This window comes from Athalia rosae, chromosome 4 (assembly GCF_917208135.1).
Source record: "Athalia rosae chromosome 4, iyAthRosa1.1, whole genome shotgun sequence".
NCBI classification, from domain to species: domain Eukaryota; kingdom Metazoa; phylum Arthropoda; class Insecta; order Hymenoptera; family Athaliidae; genus Athalia; species Athalia rosae.
This window is the reverse complement of record NC_064029.1, coordinates 1266016-1288267: the sequence shown is the minus strand read 5'-3', so window position 1 is coordinate 1288267 and position 22252 is coordinate 1266016. Positions and strand designations below refer to the sequence as shown.

Genomic DNA, 22252 nt, shown 5'->3' with positions numbered 1-22252 from the left:
TAAAGCTTGCGTAGATGGGTCCTAATTAACTTTTTTTTCTCCGTACCTCGGGAGGAAAATACGTGCGCCATCGCACCTAGACACGTATGACACCTGACTCTAGAATCTTACAATAGAAAAACCGGCCGAGAATACCCAGAAAAAAATAGATCCCAAGATTTAAGGAGGCTGCGGAGCACGCGGCGCCGAAGCATAATCCGGGAGTTTATAAAGGTGACCCGACACGGAGATTTAGGGATTGATACACAAGGCCGATTTTCGAAAGATCTATATTTCGAAAGGTGAGGGGGGGAAAGAAGGAAGAGAAAACGAATTCCTGTCTCTGCCGCGAGTCGACTGGGGCTGATGGGATTTCCAAGCGGGGAAAGGAATCGAGGGGAGGAAAATGAAAAGAATGAAACCATAAATGAAAAGACAAGCGGACATAATTTTCCTTCCGAGTGTATCAGCTGCACGCGTGGGACTTATAAATAAATCAATTTCATTTCCGATCCGCGATATGAGTTTTTGTTTATTCAATCTTTCGTATCAGTTTTTTTTCTCATACCGCACAAAAAACTCGTCTGTCCTGCGAGGACCGCTTGAGAATCGGGGGATTCGATCGTTCTCATAGGTCGCGAAAACGGAGGACGCGAGTTGCGAAACAATCCGCGGAATTCCGTGTGTACGCTGCTGAAAAAAATGACGGAATAAAAAAACGAGATAAAAAAAGGGGAGGAAGAAAAAATGGGATGAAAAAAAGTTGGGGTTCTACTTTAGCCCGGACTGGAGGAAGGGAGGGCATGCGACGAGGGGAGGGAGGAGAAACACGGTGGTAAAGAAAAAACGAGAATATTAGAAGCAAAGAAAGGAAAAAGATGAAAAGAGACGGACAGAGGCAACTGGGACCTTTAATCTCCTGCGAGCAAAGGGTGGCCTGACCGCTGGGAATGAATATGCAAAAATCTGAACTCATTGTCGCCTGATGTTTGGCGTTTGGCGAAAGACTAAAATATTCAAAAGAAATAACAAAAACGAGAATAACTTTTTTTTTGCATGGAGTAATAAGAAAAAAATGGGCACGTGCTCTCTTTCCATAATAACCCACTGCTGCTCCAGGACGGTCATTACTGTACGAAAATTTTCATAAATGCTATCGGCAGATTTTTTTTTCAAAAGATTTGAAATTCCACTAAAATGGTGCAGGCTATGTTACAGTTCTATCATGAAAATAGTTACGCAAAACGCTTTTGGGCCAAAAATCAATAATTTTTTTGATTGAGTTTAATCTGCTTTTCTGATGTATTTTGATCTTACGAATTCGAATCCGTTGAGTAAATGGAGGTACAAATTTTTGCCATCGAGATGTTCTCCATTTTTCACTTTTTTGAAAAGAAAAATTGAGATATCTCGATGGTAGAAATTCGTAGCTCAATTTGCCTTGTGAATTCAGTTTCCTGAGGTCAAAATACATACAGGCGCGCGGTTTGTTGTGGGGCGTCACCTCTGCTCAGCCCCGAAGGTGACGTCTCACAACAAAACGCTACGCTGCTGGCTACGCTGACTCCAGCAAAGCTCGGGTTCGCTGGTGAATTGAGAAATACGAATATTTCGACGCATGCATGGATTGCGATGAATGAAAGTGGGTCCACGACTAAAACCACTCGATATGACTTATGATTTTTCTGCTCCCAACAGCGAATAATTGATGATTACTCGAACGATTGCACGAGTGGATGATTTTGGCTTTCAGATTAGGATTCCTGAGCTGATTATACGTGAGATTACCCTTGAAAAACCAAAAAAAAAAATCGATTTTTGGGCCAAAAGTAAAGTAGTTTAAAAATTGATTATATCACACTTTTCTGACGTATTTTGACCTCAGGAATCCAAATCTGAAAAGAAAATTGATCTATCTCTAAAATTGACCGAGTTATCGCCAATTTTCAGCTTTTCGGGGTCAAAAATAAAAAATTGATTTTTTAGTCTACATTAATGTAATTTGAGCTCAGGAATCTGAATCCGGAAGAAAAATCGATCTATCTGCAAAAATGACCGAGTTATCCTCATTTTTTCGCATTTTTTGGCATAAATTTGAGGATATCTCGAAGGGAAAAAATCGTAGCTCAATTTGGCTTTCGGATTCGTGTTCCTGAGGTCAAAATACATAAGAAAAATGCCATACGATCAATTTTAAAAAATAAAAATTTTTGGTCAAAATTTGAGATTTTTCCAAGGGGTACCCCTTACGATTTTTTCAAATTTTGACCAAAAATTTTTATTTTTTAAAATTGATCGTATGGCATTTTTCTTATGTATTTTGACCTCAGGAACACGAATCCGAAAGCCAAATTGAGCTACGATTTTTTCCTTTCGAGATATCTCCATTTTTCTACTCCAAAAAGTGAAAAATTGGCGATAACTCGATCCTTTTTACAGATAGATCAATTTTTCTTTCAGATTCGTATTTCTGGGGTCAAAAAACATCAGAATAGCATATAAAATAAAATATTTTTTTTTGGTCCAAAATCGACCAAATCCCAAGGGGTACCCCTTTGAATTTTTTCGATTTTCAGAGCCAAAACTGGAACATCATCTGGATCCCTTCCTAATATCTTCTTTTCTCTAGCATAATTTGACCTTACCAATGCAAAGAGGCGCGCACGGGTAATGCTAATGAATATATAAATTATGCACGATTGGAAGATCTAGTTCTTTGCATAAAAAAATAAACGATTCGTTTCGCAAGAAGGAAACTGACTATTCATTTTTGATTAATTACCCAGGAACAATTCTCAGTCAATTGAGAAGAAGCCAAACAGGTGTTCCGATGACAGTTGGGGTGTGGCGGGCGTCGCGACGTCGCGACGTGATGACACGAGAGTCGGTGTCCAGTACCACGTCGTTATTTTATATTTCATTTTTGCCCATTTTTCTCTCATCGATTCATCCATCCGTCATCAGGGGTACGAATTAAAAAACACGCTCACGCCATCGCCACGTAGACACGTGGGAAAAAAATCAGCGAATCAAAAGTACGGGTGAAGTAAAAAAGCAATGGGGAAAAGCAGTCGCCAATTTTGGCGGATAACAATCGGTGGGGTAATTGAAATTGGAGCACGTGGCACTGCAGGCAACGCTTTGTCTTCGTGACCGTATCAGACAATGGAGTCGAACTTTTGTGCGTTCGAAGGGAGGAGTTTTCGACCCGTCGCGTGGCTAACGCGCTAATGAAAGGGCTTAAAGGGTTACACTATGACCAGCGTACGTTCATAAATGCAAGCATCGCGCGTACGTACCAAGTTTCGCGTGAAAAGTCGTAAAAAGCTCCAAAATCGTCGACGTACACGCGATACAAAAGTTTCAAAGTCCGAACAGTACAGGATTTAATTTCGACGTTCGATTGCCGAATTTAAAAAAAAACTACCCTCTCGCAATTCTATTTTCCCTTTTTTCTATTCGCTGATTTTTTTCTTCCTATTTTTTTTCTCAACAGCTGAAAAGCTTTAGGGGATTTTTTTTTTTTTCTCTTCATTTTTCCACGTTGCACGCGATGAATTATTAAACCACATATTGAAAATAGCGGTTTGTAAATACGCATGATTGGCCAATACCAATAAGCCGGCCCCGATATTACCTTTCGAATGGAACGGTTATTACCTTTTTCGATACAAAGGGGTAAATACGGGAGTTTCCAGCGTACGAGCTGCCGCGATATAATTATCATGCGCGTGACAAATATCGCGAAATCACGCCCTGTAAAACGATGACAGGAAAAAAAGTCAACGGGCAATATTTGCGATCTACGTAGCGCAGGGCGAAATAATTGGATGTATGGCGAAGTGTTTGACGAGTATTTCAGATCTGTATCTTTGTCAGAAAATACTTGGCATTACTAAGGCGCTACCTTGTTCCGCGGCGATGTCTACAAGTACGTAAAAGTACGAGGGGGTGTGTCAAACCGTCTCGCGGGCAAAGAAACCGCCCACATCCGTGTTTGCCCAAAAGATTCCACCCGTGTACGGAGGGTGAGGTACGCGTAAGTCGATCGAGAAGTCAGGAGACAAATATTTACCCCGAAAAGTGTTAAGACCTGCAGCTGCAACCGCCGCTGATGTAACATAAAATATCCGAAACGTCGGAGTTTTCCAAACACTCGAACAATTTGTTGTATAAAATCGGTGGAGTTTCGCGGTACGACCGTACGCATCCCGTATACATCGACGTTTCGCCAACGAGAAATTCGAGTCGGGGCAGAGTTTCGTTTATCAATTTTTACTTTTTCTTTTTTCTTTCTTTCTTCCCCATCTCGCGTTTTCATTACTTCACAATCGCCCGTATAAATTCGCTTCTACTTTCTTTACTTTGCGCGTCGGCTCGCCTTCCATTCTCTCCTGTATAATTCCAACCGCAACTGTGCTCCGATACGCTAATTAATTACAACCGGCTAATGATCGCAACTTTTGCACGGATATTCGTAATGATAATAATTTAAATAATTACAACAATAACGCTCCGAACGAGAACCGTCCAAACTTTTTCCATAACGAGCCTCTACCCGCCGAAATACGAGAAACGTTATTACGACCTCTCCTTATATTTTCCATCGATATTTCTCTCTCTATGAGTATTCAAATAGATTGAAAATAAATTGATATTACATGCGTGATAAACAGCGCTGGAATTAATAATTTTTCAAGTGCATAAATAATCGGTCGTACTGCAGGCGTGAAAAAACCGGCGGGTGGTAATACCACGGAATTCGACTACTAACGTAATAATGTAAATCTTGTAACACTTCGGTGAATAATTTCCATCGTAGTTACTCGATTGGAAATATTGTGAAGTTTTTTTCTCTTCCGAACGACTACTAATTTTTGAAAAGCAGTCCAGATAACTCCTCCATTTTTTCCCGTCTTCCCTGTATAGGTCCGCAATAATTTACAGGGGATATTGCATTTTTGAAAAGTAGGCTTCTAAAAACTTGAAAACGGGTTTTGCCGTCTATAATCCCATATAACGTGCGACCGATATTGAAGATCTTGCGAAATCCTCTATTTTCCTCGAACGATAAATCACAAAACTGCGTACGTCGTACGTATACGCGTATAGATGCGTATACGATGCGTACAGATCGATGCCGCAAGTGTAACTCTCTGTGTACGTGCATAAAACACCACACTCGCGCACGTATCCGTACGTAAATGTACACGGGCTCGCTTCCGCGTACATTCACCGTATGCAAATTCCGAAGACGTATGCGAGGGCGTGTCTCCGGGCCGTGTAATTAGTTTTGCAATAAAACAAGGGTGAGTGGCACTACGGCGATAAGCGCATTCCGATATACATATACTCGCCTCGCATCAGTGTGCAATGCACACTGCGAATACTATTTCAAAAGAATTATACCAGGTGAAGGTCTTGCGCGTAAAGAGAAACACCTCGAAGAATCGGAGACGTATATACGTTTTAATTGGCGTCCAGAACTCTCCAGGATTTAGATAAATTGCACGACGTCGCGGAAACGGGGGTGCAAATAAAGGCGTAATTAGCGCATATAAACGCGGTATATCTACTTCTGGTTTAGCCGCGGTCTATGAGTTCTCGGACGCTTCGATTTTTTTTTTTTTTTTTCTTTCTTTGGTTTCATTTCTCGAAACGTATTCACAATTTACGACCAGCACGTTACGCACGTAGAATCGCCGACTCCGACGATGGGCGTCAAAGCGAAGACGAAAGTAGCCAGGGTACGTAAAATCCGCGAATCGTAACACGCTTTTGTAATGAATAATCGCCCCTATACTCCGATGAAATATTACGCACGCTTTTCACGATGGGAAAATACCGTGAAACTCTACTTTTGTTCCAGACGAATCCCCGTCGGTGGTGGTGGGTTTCTTCGAAATTTTTAATTGGTTCGTGCCCATCAATTTCGGTGGCTATGTGAAATATATCGAGTTATAACAATCTCGTATTCGTGATACGCGTTTAATGAATTATATAGTTTTTCAATTTTCTCACGCACCCGTACGTGACTTGATCCTTTTTTTTTCTTTTTTTTTTGATTCTCTTTATGAGGAGTCGGAGATAATCGAGTCGAGTCGCTAATTGCACTCGAAACTGTACGCAGCTGTCGGGATCGCGGTCGATCTCCGTTAACTTTGTCGCCTGCACACGAACTCGGAGATAAGATAGTACCGGTTTAAATGAATATGAATAAATCTGGTACGATATTAATGTAATCGTAAAATACATATCGCTTTGTACGTGTGTACAACGTAGAGTACAAAGAGACGAATCGGAGGGATAAATCGACGCGTCTGAAACACGTTGAGGTGAAATTATACGACGTACGTTCAAAGTCTAATTGGTGCGGTGTCGTAACTTTTATCGCATCCGATTCGATTTCTCTTCCATCGGGATTCCAAATCCCCAATTTTATCCCTCGGCGTACGTATTATTTTAATAAGCCTGCATCGCCGCCGCCGCCGCCGCCGCTTATTCTACAAGGGCATCAAATATGAACCGGTTGATCTCGTTGTTGTTGTTATCGGAGCTAAAATAACGAACAAAGGGCCGATTCAACGGGTGGGCGCTTTCGATTAATACAAAGCCAAATTAGGCACCGACATCCAAAAGCTCTTAAGGTTTATCCTCGGCTCCTGATCCCGCCCACGAGTATACGTTGTTACGTATCGTTGTAGCGCAGGGATGTATAATAGCGTATAACATTTTTTCTCCTCGTTACCTTTCTCTTCTCCCTTTTTGTTCAAAGTCATTATCACGTCCGTACGTTTCCGCCATTTTTCTTTCTTTATTAGGACAAAGCGAGTCGAACACGTTGCAGCGGCAGCGACCGACTGCAACCGGCACGGAAATTATACGAGACGAGGGTAAAAGAATGAGAGTGTGCACGCCGGAGGATGGCTGTTTAATAAAAGAGGAGAAAAAAAAAATAAAATAAAAGTGATAAAATTAAACGAGAGGCTCGAATACTATCCGTATACGACGATCCCCCCACCGACGACACACGGCGACACACGGACGTCGTCGTCGCGACGCCCCGCCGTCTCTTTGCCGCCTGCCGCTGTACACGTAGGTAGTATATAATCTCCGTAAGATGGAATGCAGCCTACCCCACCGTGACTCCTATGCCGGTCCATGGTCATTACCTTTACATCCTAAACCCAAAGCCAAAGCTGAATCTAAATCTAAACCGGAACCTTATTATTTTCGCCCGGCGCAAAACCCTGAGGATTACCGCGGGCGCGGCGGTACGGCTATACGGTTACTTTTCAAGCGAATAAACTAGCTTGATCTCCAAAATTTGAGGATTCGTTAGAAGAGAGAGAAAAAAGAGGAAAAAAAAAAAACAAGGGTTGATCCGGGATTCGCGATCCCAAGGACGCAAAAGTCACTCTTATTTTATTCGCTTTGCCCCATTACAGAGCCACGTAATTGCGAACTAAACCCGATGGAATTTTTTCTTTTTCTCATTTTACGGGAAAATCCCGAAGTACGGAGTGAAAATTTCACGTACTTTTCTCAGTTTGTTCCGCTATCATTTCTGCACCCGTAACGCAGAGGAGAAAGCCTTTGAGTTTGAGAAGTCGAGCGCAGGGGGGGTTGAAGTTGAAACAGTCGGGGGCTAGAAAGACCGGTGAAAATAAAAGGCGAAGAACTACGGTAACCCGAAGACATTAATAACGGTAGCAAGCAGTTGCATTAGACAGCCGTCGTCGCGTGACACGGCCGGATATTCATAGGCACTTGACCTAAATGCTGGCGAAAAGTACGCGCGGTTTATTATACATCCGGGTCAATTTCAACACGAATCTTTTTTCCATGTACGGAGATATCGACGATCGTCGTTCGCGGGTCGACGACGACGCGGCGTCGCGTCTATTTCCCGATTCTAACAAAAACCGAACGGGGGAAGAAAAAAATAAATTATCTCCGTGTGGAATCGCAAATTGAATGAGATTTTTCGTCGTCGCATTATTCTAAAACCGCGCTTCGTTTATACCTGAATATTTCCAGAGGTGATGGGAAAAAAATCTATAATCGAATCCTGTGAGGGGTTTCCGTTCGAGACACGACATGCTTCGGATATCATACAAAATACTCGCTATTTTAACGAAGAAAGAAAGATGAGGGAAAAAAATAAAGCGAAAGAGAAAGAGAAATATCGCGGCGGCGGGGGGGTCGGTGTGCAAGTGAGCGCACTTGAAGATCAATTTGATAAAGGGGGAGTGAAATAGGGGTGAGAAGGTCGTTTATGTTCGACATTTTCTGCATTACCTGGCCACCTACAGAGGCCCACATCTATACCGCGTTGGCATCAGGTTTACGTTCACAAAAGCAATTTGTAAGGAAAACAACGATCGAGGTATACGTGTATAATAGAAATAGGTCGTGGTACGGGATAGGCGGGTAATGTACGTACCTACACCCTCTGAGGTACGTAACGATTATACATAGCGCTCTGTATTTAACGGACGATACACGTCGTTATTTAATTATTTTTACACCGTAAATCTCGCACCCGTGTATCAAAACTTTTACATTCCTTGTGATAAAAACGATTGTCAAGATGTCGCCCTATCGCCGCGAGCATTTTACACCGAGGGAAGAGAATAATGTAACGGAGGCGAACTACTCAGATGCGAAGAGCTTTTGACCCATGGGAAAATACGCGACGCGGCTACACTCGAGTAAATGGGTTAATATCGGCGCAATTTTTTCGACGTTTTATTCGTCATATTCAATTTTTCTTCGATTCAAGGGACGTTTGAATACTACGAGATTTTTTTCTTTTTTTTTTCTTTTTTTTTCTTTGCTTTTGCTTCTGTGTTCGTTCCCACCCAGCGAGCAGGATTTACTGAGGTTTTGTCTGAAGCGAAAGCTCCCGATGTTTGCGATTTTCGTCTCTTCCATGGTTAGACGGGCACGCTCAGCCAAAAACAAGACGAAATAAAGATCGGAATACGCTCTGAGTTTCGTACGCGAGGGATGAAATTATTACGGCGGAGCTTTATTATACATCCGAGGGGGAGGGGGGAAAAAAAATTCCGTCGTATGATCAAAAGTTTTTACGTATAAATCAAAGCATTCCGAGGCAAAGACTGTAGATAATTTAGTACGAGTGGAGAGGATAAATCGTATACATACCCCTCGTACATGGTCGGAATTTATGGAAGCGATGAGTGAAGTTAGTTAGGGTGAAAAAAAAATACATATTCCGGGCATGATTGAATTCAATTTCCGAAGATAGTCTTTGCCCTTTGACGGATGGCGGGAGACGCGGGAGAACCGGGAGTAGCGGTAACCGTCGAGAGCATTTCGGGAGTGGAGTCGCGTTTCTTCGCGCCGGGTGTGACTTATCGAACTATAAGGGGAAGACGTTACCTCCCTTCGTCCCCTGCCCTCCTCCGCAGAGGAGTCTCGGGAATGCCAAATAACATTTTGAACGTAAAGTGCGAGACTACGGCGGAGGTTCGCGTGTGGGAAAAGTGAGGAGCAAAAATAAGTGAGCTCGACGATATAATTGAAAAATGTAATGTAATGTAATTTTCGGAGCGAACGAATCGCGGCTCCCCGAGGGGTGTAATTGATAGATAATAAAGTCGATCGAGAACGTACGTTTAGCGTTTGATACGATTCGGAGGGACGTCCGAGTGTCGGACTCGTTTCCACCGACCGGACACGATAAATCAACGGCTGCGACGCCGACGGTTGTGCGTGTGTATATAAAAATGGTAGAAGTGTAAAAACGAGACACGCGGGATCGTGAGAATCCACGAGGAGTGCACTGGGTTACGGGATCTTCGGTAGTAAAAATAACACGCGCGGCGCTACACGCACGGAGAATGAATGTAAATATGTGGATAAAACGGTAGCCGCTACGCTGCGTGGTGTAAAATAATTTAACATTTATATCGTTGGACCGGAGAGAAAAGAAAATAAAATAAAATGAAATAAAAGAAAACCGGCAGAGGGTTGAATCTCGCACGAATCTTCTCGTTGGAGTATATCTCTTTTTTTTCACTCGAAATTCTATACGCAGGTATTCGATGTTAAACCGCTGACTAACCATACGGAAAGACCAGGAGCGATATGAACGAATGTCGCCGTTTCACCGCGGAGTGAGTAGCGTCAGGAATTTCTCCAGCTCGATCTTTTTATTCCCCGGAAAGGATGAAAAGAAGTCGTACTACTGGGGCGTCGCTTCGTATCTGACTAAAAACATAATTTTATCCCAGGGTTTTCAAACGTGGAAGGAATACATTTTTTTTTGTTTTAACGGATTAAAAAAATGTTAATTACGGATTCAGAGGGTTGAGATTTCCAAATTTTTTTCTTTTCACGTTTCCATCGAACCGAAAAACACTCTAGATGTATACCTCTCCTCCGCCCTCGGAGAAAATGTCAAAAAAATTGACCGGCACTCAATGGAATTAACCGGACTTATGATGCCATTTTTTTAGAACGGGACGACCAGCTCAAAGATACATGTAATGGGAGATTCCGAGAGGAATCTCGGGTAGTCCTTCGATGTCCCATCTACGTTAAGTAGATGACGGATGACCCACTCAACGACCGAAATGGATGGCTAATATTTTCCGAAGTTTAGCAGATTAGAAACGTGGGTATATTTGTCGGTGAAGTTTCAAGTTCATCGCGATCGTCCAGTCAGTCGGTCGGTCGATGAGTGGAAGTAGGCTACCTGGGGTAGCCAATTAAGGAGGAAACCTTTTCTTCGCCGAGTCGTTTCGGGGGGGGGGGGATTTCATCCTTTGTCGAATCCATCCCCGGTCCGCGGAGTCTACGGTATCGACTTTATTCCGAAGAGAATGAAAGTTCTCGAAACTCGGCGAATCGCGACCCGAGCTAAATTCAATTGGTACATGTACACAACGGCGGACATACGGAGTCTATAGGTTCCAAGTATCGAAACAACTGGAATCCTTGACTCGTTCTTTTCGGTCACTGCCGCAGAAGAATTCGGAACTTGCCTATACAGCGTACACACACGTATCTATGATCCCCGCTAAGAGAAAAGCTTTTAACCTTATCGATTACACCCCCGTGCTCAACAACGGTAGCCGGCGGCAGCGACAGCTGCACCGTGCTTCTGGCGATTGATTCCGAAAGGAATGACGTCGTACAAAATACGTACGTGCAGGTGCACGCGCGATGACCACATTTTTTTCAATCTTTTTTTCTTCCAGGTTACAACGGTACCGGACCACTCTGGAAACGGCTACAAAATGCCGAGGGCATCGGTCGTCCACGTTACTTCGTCAGCCACCAGGCCACACCACATGGCGCAGGTGAGTGATTTTACGAGAGAGCGGAATTAATCTCGGTTGCGTTTGACGCACGCGATGGTGAAAAAAGGATATTCCGGAATCGAGGGTGGGAGAAAAAAAATTTGTTCGGAATTGAATCGGAGGGAGTTTTCGGTGGGTATCCCGAAGCGCGTAGACAGGATGCGGGATATGCAAAATGGGTATGAACGTTCATCCCCGCGAATGTATACATAAGTCAGCAGCTAGCTCCGGGGTTCGTTCGGTAATTCGTTCGTTCGTTCGTTCGTTCGTTCGTTCGCAACGGCTGACTGTAAGCTTTCATCGAATTTTCTCCGAAGGAACTGCGGCCAACGTTGGCTCGCGGCCATATTGAAATGCAAATACCGAAGATATACCGGGTTAATTGAGTGGCCCGTGCAGCTTAAACTGCTGCCGAGGCCCATCAAAACTCCCTAAGGCACGGCACCGTATCATCCCGCGGGAAAGACTCTCGACACGCCACTCACGACGTCTACGCTCCGTCTACCAACCAATCTCACCTAATATTACTCAGTGGAGTTTAGAATACTCTGCTGCACACCGCATTTCCATAATCCGATGGATATTTTTTTTCTCCTTTTCTCCTCTCTCTTCTCTTTTGTTATCATTCTTTCAACCACTCTTTTACAAACTAATAGTTTTCCAACTAATGGCTTTCGAGCTCGAGTGCCCATAATCAAATTTCGATATCACTCCGCTGCTGGTATTCGAGCAAACGAAGAGCTTTCTAATTTTTTCAACCTCTTTACTTTTCTTTTTTCCGTTTTAATTGAGCTGAAATCGGATCGGAGTCGGTCCGCATGAAAAGAAAATAGGGCTCCGGCCGGAGCATCCGAATGACTTCCCGCGGAATAGACGACGTGGATAAATGTGGTAACAATGACGATGATACGGACGAGCATCGGCTGATGCAAAATTATGAGCTTACGCGGCGGGAGCGTGTACGTGGATGCATGTACGTGTGTCGAGAAGGTAATCGGCGGTGTTCGCGTTGTTCGCTTTGAAGTTTTCTTTCTACGGCCAACAGAAGCGATGAATCTATAGACATAAGCTCTCTCCGTATCGTCGAGACAGTAACGTGCGCGACTCTCCGCAGCTATCCAGAAAGGATATATATATATACACATATATATACGCGCGCGGTACATAAAAGCTCGTATCGCCGGAAATTACGAGCTTCAAGCTTCGATCGTTGAGAAAAATAGGACGAATGAAAAATAAATGGTGTACGTCACCGAAGCGAGAGCTAAAGCAAAGACGCGAACCGCGTACGATGCTTACTCGCCACCGACGGAACTACAAACCGATGGAATATTATTCGCTTCGTTCCGGAAGATCAAAAGTAACGAGGCTCTTCCATCGGAATACACGGAATAGAGAGGCGGCAAAAGCTCGCATCGAGAGGCGTGCACTCTATGCTATTTGCTCTCCGTTTACCGCGCGTGTTATAAGCGCGTACGAGGCAGGTATATCCCTCCTATTGTGTCCTGCGTCGGGTCCTTCGCGGGAAGACAAGTCGAACAATAGCCACGCTCCGGAGTGGATTGGTCCAGAATTGTACCCGTATATTAACGATTCTTCGCGAAAGCTCCTCGCGAAAGATCTCGCCATTCCCTCTCCTTTCTCGTCTCTCGCATTCGACTTTCGCGAAAAATTTAGCGCGAATCATTCGCGATCCGGTGTACGGAGAAATTGAATATACATTTTACCGAACGCGGAGGAAATTTCACAGCCGCGAGTACGACGGAAGTGAACTCGGGGCGGGGGTGGAGGGTGGAGGGTGGGATTTTTTTCACGTGACGAGTTGTCGAGTCTGTCGGTCGTAAAAGATGTTTTAACACGGTAGTTATCGATCGCATCGAATGTCGAGGGGTCGGAGTTCACGACGCCCTCGTACAATTCCGACCTACGTTATATTTCACTCTTATCGAAGTAATGTATGGGAGCGCGTGTTATTAGGTTCAAGTTATACATTAATCGCCTACGGTCGATGCACGAAGTCGATCGCATCCGTATACCTAATCGAGATAAGACTGGAAATCGACCCCGGCTAATTAGGCATTCTAAGATCATAACGTCGACGCGAAAGCTTCTCGATACAAAAATTTTTCTTTGCTGAAATTTTATTCGGAATCTCTGGGTATTTTTATGCTCCGGTTGAAAGAAACTGCCGGCGCGTTATTCGTCTTCGTACAACCCGGGGATGTTGTGTAGATCGCCGAGTCGTTATCGAAGTTTTTTTTTTTTCTTTCACCTTGAAATAACACCTTGCGGTATTACGAGAATGAGTTATAACTCGGGCGATCCGGCAAACCGACATAAATCACAATTTAACGTTACACCGTACCGCCGCGAACTACCCCGATGATCCCTCGGGAATTCAGGACCCCGATAATGTTGCGATTTCCGCACACCCCGCAGCGGAGGATCGCGAGCCTCCGACAGAAATTTCTATTTCGCCGATACGATTGTGCAGAAATAAAATTACACGCTTCGACGGTCATTAGGAGTACGATCGGAGGTCGGCGCGGGGATAGGGCACAAACAACCGCGTGCATCCGCAGGTTTCGCAACCTTTTACAATTTTGTAATTACACGTACGTACGTTCGTTCCATGGGATAAAACTAGGGAGCACGTTCCACGCACGTGGCTCGAGCGAAAAATATTCTACATGCCCGTGCATTATGTGTACACCCGTGAAATTATCCTCCGCGATTCCTCCAGTTGGATCGCAAATTCATACGCGCGGATGCAAATTCGTAATGACAGGGTATTAGGTGTATACTAGATTTTCTGAATAACATTAGAAATAATGATACACGAAGAGACGAGATTCTTTGAAAATTATTCATCGTATGCGGAACCGCGATGGCTTATAAAAAGTCACCGGTGTATACAGATGTCCGTGACGCGCGGATATTTCACGTGTAACGGACGCGCGATTTCAGATATACGATCGTGTGAAGAAGATATCAAGTTATGTACGAGAAAGTATACACATACATATATACGGTATCGCGTAACTTATGGGTTACGTGTATTTTATATACTAGGTTTATATAACCCCTATTTTTTAGTGATTTATCACGGAAAATATTGACAGAATTTATGGCAGGTGCAATTGACAACCCTTTACAGATTGGTTCTCGCATTTTTATATTATATACGTGTATACCTGTATAAGAGAGCAGCGACAGAGGCTCGTCTCATCCATTCGGAGGCTCGATATTATTACCCCCCTCCCCATCATGCAACCCCGTCTGCCTTACAGATGTCATCGTCAAGATATCCACGCAACTCCGCTTCAACTTCTCCAACTCTTGTACATCCTCCCCAAAACCTCGAAAGCAAGCACGGGAGTCAGCGTTATTCGAAAACAAAAAAATCATTCCACCCCTGATTAGGGGGAAGGATCAATTTCTGGATTAATTCTGGTCGTTGATCCGGGTCCTCCTTTTTTTTTTTTATAACCACGAATGAAACTAGCAGGAGGAATCTGGCACGGTGAAAAGGGTCCGAGGGTAGCTTTTCAATTTCGGTAAAATCTTCCAACAAAATGCCACCGAAGCAACAAAAGAGCTGTCGTATCTCGATGGAGAATTTCCGGCGCGGCTCGAGCTATAAAACTCCGTTCCGAAGATCACGAGGAACGGGTAGATCGCTCGCCAGCGTTCGTTCGTCCGTTTGTTTGCGTCGCAGTTCTAATTTTCACGCAATTTTCCGACGATTAGATGCTGCCGTTTCTCCCTTCTATTTTGCACGATACCATTTCGCGCGATGCTTATACACGGAGGGAGGGATTACCCACGACAAAGAGACGTACGTAGAACGGACGGTCGAATTAGCGAGACGAAAGAAATTTAGGGGTGATGAAGTTTTCAAGGGGGGAGAATAATGACAGAGGGTAAAAATCTATCATAACGAAGTTATGTTCCCAACTATTTGCGGATACAAGGGTTGAAACATACCACGTCCGTAAGCAGAGGTGGAAGGGTATAGGTATACGCGAAAGTTGAAGAATGTTTATTTAGTATTCCGAAGGGTTCGCGGCATAGAGTATATAGGCTTTCAATTTGTGAAATGCAATTTGTCGACGGACGCGAAAGCCCGATACAATTTCACGAGACACAGTCGAGCGAGACGAGGCACGTAGATATATATATATATATATGCATTAGCTTCTGGTATACCTGCTCTGTGTATAGATATAATAGCGGGGCGCGGAAGGTCGTATCCGACGACTATTATACGGACCCTGTATGTAACACACAACTTTTATTTGCCGTCTGCAGTTCAAAATTCAATAGTTCGTACTCTCCGGTACCGTCCGGTTTTCTATGGAGGCTTGGGGCCACCCCGGTGTTCGGTGTTTGCTGTATATATGGGGTATAAAATTGAAACTTCTTCAGCTACCGGGCTGCGAAAAGCTCTTTTTCGCGCGAGCGGATGATCCGCCCGTTGCGAAAATCCGATTTTCATTCGCGGAACAATTAAATCATAAACAATACCTGTCCTTTTATAATCCGGCGACGATTCGCAGGTATGGGCAACCCTCGCAGTTTCCATGGGCTCTTTTGCAGCCGGTTTGGCCAAGGGTTACACGTCGCCCGCGATCGCTTCCCTCCAAGAAGAGGAACACCATCACAATTTGCACTTGAAAACGGGAATGAATCAGACCAGGTGAGTCGATCGGGGCCGTGTCGTGGAATATGAGACGATTGCAGAGTTCGCGAAGCTAAATGGAAATAAATTGAATGTCGCAGGTCCGGTTTCACCGTAACCGAACAACAGGCTTCGTGGGTCGCATCTCTTTCGATGCTGGGCGCCCTTTTTGGCGCCATCATGGGCGGATGGGTACTCCGACGTGGTCGTCGCCTCGCTTTGCTGGCCACCTCTTTGCCTTTGACGGCAAATTGGATTTTTACCGTCGTAGCACCGACGGTCCAGTGGATTTACACCACCAGTCTGATCGGGGGACTGTGCTGTTCGATTATCATGATGGTGACGCAGGTAAGTCAAAGATCAAATGAATAAAATTAAAAAAAAAACGAACTCTACGGGATCTCTCGAATATTTTGCTCCACTGCAGGTCTACATTTCGGAAATCTCGACGCCCGGAATCCGCGGATGTTTATCCGCGATACTGAAAGTGGTAGGACACGTGGGCATGTTACTGACTTACATAGCCGGGGCGTACTTGGACTGGAGACAGAGTGCGATGCTCGTTGCCGTTGCCCCGCTGATGCTCTTCATCTCGGCTCTTTTTATACCGGAAACACCATCGTATCTGGTCCTGAACGGTCGCGACGAAGAGGCAGCCAGAAGTCTTCAATGGCTACGAGGTCCCCACGTGGACATCAGCCACGAATTGCAGGTGCGTTGGGACGTCGAATTTTCCATTAATACCACGACGGTCTTACCTTTAATTTTCTTCATTCGTATTTTAGATAATCAAAACCAACGTCTCCGCATCGAGGGCGAAACAATACGGCCTCACTCTTCGCAGTAGCATGTTGACCCCTCGACTTTACAAGCCGATCGCCATAACGTGCGGTTTGATGTTTTTCCAACGATTCTCTGGCGCGAATGCTTTCAATTTTTACGCCGTTACCATATTCCGACAGACCCTGGGTGGAATGAACCCGCATTGGGCGGCTATAGCGATCGGATTTGTCCAGCTACTGGCGTCCCTCCTCTCAGGCAAGAATCACCTCGATCGCTGAATTCATCGACCGAATTTCCTACGTCCATTGATCGATCGTTTTCCGTTTGATCGCCAGGTTTTTTGATCGACATCGTGGGCAGGTTGCCGCTGCTGATCGCCAGTACGGTATTCATGTCTTTGGCTCTCGCCGGTTTCGGCAGCTACGCTTACTACGATTCGATGTCGAAGACTCAGAGTCTTTCGTACGCGGACGCAGCACCCGTAGGGCAATACGACTGGATACCGTTGCTCTGCGTCCTCGTCTTTACCACAGCCCTAGCGTTGGGCATCTCGCCAATCTCTTGGCTATTGATTGGCGAGCTGTTCCCCCTCGAGTACCGAGGCCTGGGCTCCAGCCTCAGCACCAGCTTCAGCTATGCCTGTGCCTTCTTAGGGCTCAAACTATTTGTCGATTTCCAGCAGGTCGGTTAACGAAATCAACGAGCTGCACCGCAGGGTGAAGTCCGCGAAAATGGACCGTCTCTTGAAGTCGGATCAACAATTTTTGTCGATCGCGTAAATGATGGAAAAAGAATGCAAAAAAAAAATATACCAAAACTACCCGCGACTTTTACCGAATTCTTTTACGCCGACAATTCAACAAACCGCGGATAAAAATTCCTCTCCGATGTTTTTTTTCGCTGGAAATTTTTTCCATCTTCGTTAACGCTTCGCCTTACAATTCGCAAGATATAAAATAAAATATTCGCGTTGACATACGTCATACCATCTGGCAATGACAGTCGAGCCTATTTTCGTATCTCTTTCGTATTTCAAGTACATGGACCGAATTTGAACGTCCACGATCGTTGACTCTACCCGATGAATTTTTTTTCATTAGTTGCTCATGTAATCGTTGGATTGATTTTTTTCTTTATCGATTTTACAGGTATTCGGTCTTCACGGGGCATTTTGGTTTTACGCGGCAATGGCGGTGTGCGGTTTGTGTTTCGTAGTATGTTGCGTACCGGAGACAAAAGGGAAACAATTGGACGAGATGAATCCAGACTACGCTCAAGCCCGGTAGTATAAGGCCTCCCTGACGGGGGGTCTTTCAAACCTTGAAAAAACGGGTAAGCCGTTACCCGGTGGTGCCTACCCGAATCTGCACCACCCCCAGGGTTTGTACGATTCTAACAACACCCCGTCTCGAACCGGTGTTCAAACGGCACTGAGCTACTCGACGATATTCCCAGAACGCAATCGAAAGTTTTCGGATTATTGCAGTTTCATAACCGAAAAAACCCGGAGATTTGGAAAAAATGTCGGGAGTTTCGTTCAGTCGAAGAGTCGGCTTTATCACGATCGTTGCATCGAAAACCAAAATCTCGAGTGCTCCGTAAGATGTCCCAACATCTGCGTGACCCCGCGAAATCATCGGAACGAAATCTTTTTGAATTACAATTCGGAAGACCCTTCGGTTAATCACCGAAGCGACCGCACCACGGCCTCAACATCGTTGGGTAAAAATTTGAACGCCGTTAATTCTCACCCCAAAATAAGTCGACCCTCGAGAAGCGGATCGAAGATCTCTCGCCAGAGGGAAAACGGGGAAGAAGAATATTTTCTGAGGGCATTGCAAGGTTACAATCAAGGTCAGATATCGTTTAACGGCGGCACGAGGTACCTCAGGGAGTGCAGAGAACGAGAATTGTATTCGGCAACTATTCCGAGGAGGAGTAGAACGATTAATTTCGAAGGAGACGTCACACCGAACGAGTTGAGCTACCAAAGGTTGCACCCTAGAAGTGTTCAGAATTTATCCGCTATGGAAATCGACCGGATATTGACGCAGGGGACCTACCCCCCTTACGCGACTAGGAGAAATTCGATCAGAAGAAATTATACGACGAGTATAAGGCAGGGTGAACTTGCGGAGAATTTAGGAGATAACAACGAAAGAATAACGCGCACATTGGCGAGACTTAACAAGAGTTTGTCAAGGGAAATGGGTAATTATGCGCCCGGAAGAGTTCACTACGAAAGGGAGTATCGAATTTATGGTAAAGACACGGTCGCCCTGATTTACTACAAGACGTGCTATTTGTGATGCAATTATCGAAGTATTTGAAAATTTTTTCCAATCCCTTTTTTTGGTTCGTTTTAATCTCGCTCTCTATACCTTAACTGAAGGACGAATCGAGAAGAGAAAAAATCTCGTACGCGATCATATAGGCAGAACTTCCATACATCGTGCCTTCCCATAAAACCACGACAATATAACGTATCAAATGATATAAATTATATGATATACGAAAAGAGGAGTAAACTTATATTATATGAAAATGAAATCTATCTATAAATATGTATACATGAATATTATATAGATTATGTTATTAGAGAGTTGCCCGTACAAGAATATTAATCGGTATATATGTAAATATATATTCATATATATGTTTACACATATCATAATGCGAGAATGTATATAGACTAGTTTTCATACGTAAAGCAAGTGAATGATTTGGAAGAAAAAAAAAAATTGAATTAAAAAATCTCGACAATATCGTACGATGTATAATGTAAAATACATACGTATAAATAATTTTAAGTGAAAATAAAGCCTAATATTCTACATTATTTTTAAGAAACTAAAATATAAAATAAACGACGACAATACGAACTATTGCCAAACTTGTAAATAGAATAAGTATGAAATCATATATGAACATATATATTATATTATACATACAAAAACTAGAGACTTCTTTCTATACAAATATAAAAATAATAAAAGCGCGGAGGCAGGTGAATAAATAAAAATCAATTATAAAAATATATTTGAAAACACACAGAAATTATATCGAGTATATATGATAATAGAATTGTGCAATTGAGAAAAATTCTAAGCCTTCGTTTGTAGAGAGAAATTCTCGTGAAATTTGCATTCAAATTTTGTATTTTTATATAGTTAGTACCAAAAGTAATCACGAATTAAAATCAGAATACTGAGGCCACGATGAGGTAACGATAAATCAAAGTACCAGTTTCTGGTGCATCGAGAAAAAATCGATGAATTACTCGCTATCGTGATTTCACTACATATCTCGTCAATCCGTGAGTCATATCCCCGCCATATCCGATCTATTATCATGTTTCAACATTACTAGCCTTTTAAAATCCGTGTGGCGAAAAAAAAAAAATAATAATATTTGATGTAGAAGAGGGGGAATCAATTGAAAATCATGTACTTAAACGACGTAAATTAAACAGGGTTCTCTTTGCCCAAGGAATCATAAACAAAAATCTAATCAACAAATGAAATAAAATCAAAGCCAGAAATATTGAAAAAATTGAAAATTTATATTTCAAGTACGTTGAATTTTCAATGAAAGAAATTTTGTCCGTATAATTATTGTAGTTGATAAATGAATATATATCTCTATCTATATATAGAAAAGGAATCTGCACTGTGCACTTCTGCGAATTGAAGGTCTATGATATTATTATAAAATATAAATTTACCCGAGTTACGAATGAAGAAATTTGAGACAAATTTTAATCAAACAGATATTATATATAATTGAATAATTACAACAAATGTATACTGTAATTAGAACATTAAGTAATGAAATTTTGGTATTCAATTGATTAGTTTTTTAGTTTTTCTCTTTCTTCGAATCGAAATAATGTTAATTGCTTTTAGGATTCATTAGACGTATACCTACTTCTATGTACAATTAAATTTATCGATAATTATTCGCGACAATAAAACTATAATTGTATTCAAAGATAAATACCTGTAACGAAGATGATATGCTGGCCATGCATAAATAAATCTATCATAAAAATTATAAGAGAAGAAAAAACAAATTAAAAAACATATAATATAAAATGTATCCCAGAATGTATTTTCCAAAAAGCGCAACGACATTAAAAGAAAATAAAAATTAAATATAACGTTGATAATAAAGTCATCTCTAGCTTCGCTTGCTAGATTTAATATTTTTGTAAAAACGCTTAGCTGTAGTCCGTTTCTATTTATCCATTACATTTTTAGGCGAAATGATGTTGTTAAGCTTAAGAAAGTGAAGAGGGATGAAAATTGTAATCAAGCAAACGGAAAAAGAATGAAAGCAAAAAAAAAAAAAAGATAAAATAATTAATGTAGATGTATGAATATTGATAAAACAAAATTTATGTCTGTATAACTCGAAAAGTAATGGAAGAAATTGAACTGTTAGCTTTGGGGAATTCAATTGTCTGCGGGGCACGTCAAAAAATTTGGAGAATCTGATACTTTCTAAAATATATATTCTATAAGGCTGCTTATCAATGGATTAGCAATTCCATAGCATGTATGGTAGATGACGTGACTGACGGTGAATACCACATAGCACAAATGACAGTCCTGCCGATGTGAGATAAATTTTAATTTTTTGAATAGGAAATACTGTTAAGTTGTCCTCTTAAAGTGCAATAGAAATTGATATTATTTTTGTGTGCATGGTAATCAAAAGGACGCATCTGTACTCAAGCTCAAGCTTATGGTAATTAGCAGATGAAAAAATAAAGAATATTTTACGTTTGTACCTCTCCTCGTTTATAGGACTAAGAAGTAAGAAATATTAAAGAATAATGAGGGCATATATATGAGAACTTATAGAGTTTAGCTAAATGAAAAAGAAACAAGAAATTGTGTGTTCGTATAGAGATATTGTATATCACAGCAGCAAATAGAGGAAAACATATTCAATAGAAAAAAGAATTCGACAGGATATTCATTCGTTATTTCCTACCAACTTTTGCTGGACTTTGAATCTCCTTGTACGATCAGAATTATTTCAAAATATTCCCTCCCCTAAAAATCGATCCTTCATCCAATTCTTTTATTTTGACTATAACATTACAAACCATTCTATGGTGCCATCTGTGAAATGTTTGGAGAACTAACTTTGAGTTCAACAAACAGCACCTCGCCTCAGAGGATCCATTTCATTCCCCGATAACCAATAGATAGGTCGTCATCCATTTATCGCATGCGACTTATGTCAATATAATTGAGAAATAAAATGAGAATAGACACTCACCGAGTTGCGGTACGGACATGTAAGTTTCACAGTCAACCAGAAACTGTCCTGTCTGGACTGCTCCGAGAGCGACGACTCTCTTGGTGAGAAATTCGATCGTTTGAGGACCCGTCCGATTTTCTGTCATAGGAAACTGCTGTAGCCTGGAACACAAATTTTTCAATTACCTAAAATATAATGACAATCA

General features: G+C 42.5%; 2 protein-coding genes across 7 annotated transcripts in view; one reads left to right on the top strand and one right to left on the bottom strand.

Annotated features, from left to right (window-relative positions):
• LOC105687527 (facilitated trehalose transporter Tret1-like) overlaps positions 1–21743 on the top strand; it is a 59266-nt gene extending 37523 nt beyond the window's left edge. For both annotated transcript variants that reach the window (XM_048654611.1, XM_020853234.2), the window contains 7 exons: positions 11211–11312; positions 15872–16011; positions 16095–16341; positions 16421–16705; positions 16779–17031; positions 17112–17458; positions 17925–21743. In XM_048654611.1, the coding sequence (XP_048510568.1) occupies positions 11211–11312; positions 15872–16011; positions 16095–16341; positions 16421–16705; positions 16779–17031; positions 17112–17458; positions 17925–18062 (1512 nt within the window). In that variant the 3' untranslated portion in view covers positions 18063–21743. The remainder of the gene's footprint in view (positions 1–11210; positions 11313–15871; positions 16012–16094; positions 16342–16420; positions 16706–16778; positions 17032–17111; positions 17459–17924) is intronic.
• LOC105687525 (mediator of RNA polymerase II transcription subunit 20) overlaps positions 1–22252 on the bottom strand; it is a 79767-nt gene that overhangs the window by 48129 nt on the left and 9386 nt on the right. For 4 of the 5 annotated variants that reach the window (XM_020853236.2, XM_048654621.1, XM_012403244.3 and 1 more), the window contains exon 2: positions 22066–22208. In XM_020853236.2, coding sequence (XP_020708895.2) covers positions 22066–22192 — 127 coding nt within the window. In that variant the 5' untranslated portion in view covers positions 22193–22208. Of the gene's footprint in view, positions 1–15839; positions 16185–22065; positions 22209–22252 lie in introns of those variants that run through there. The other variant, XM_048654620.1, reaches the window with a different exon arrangement.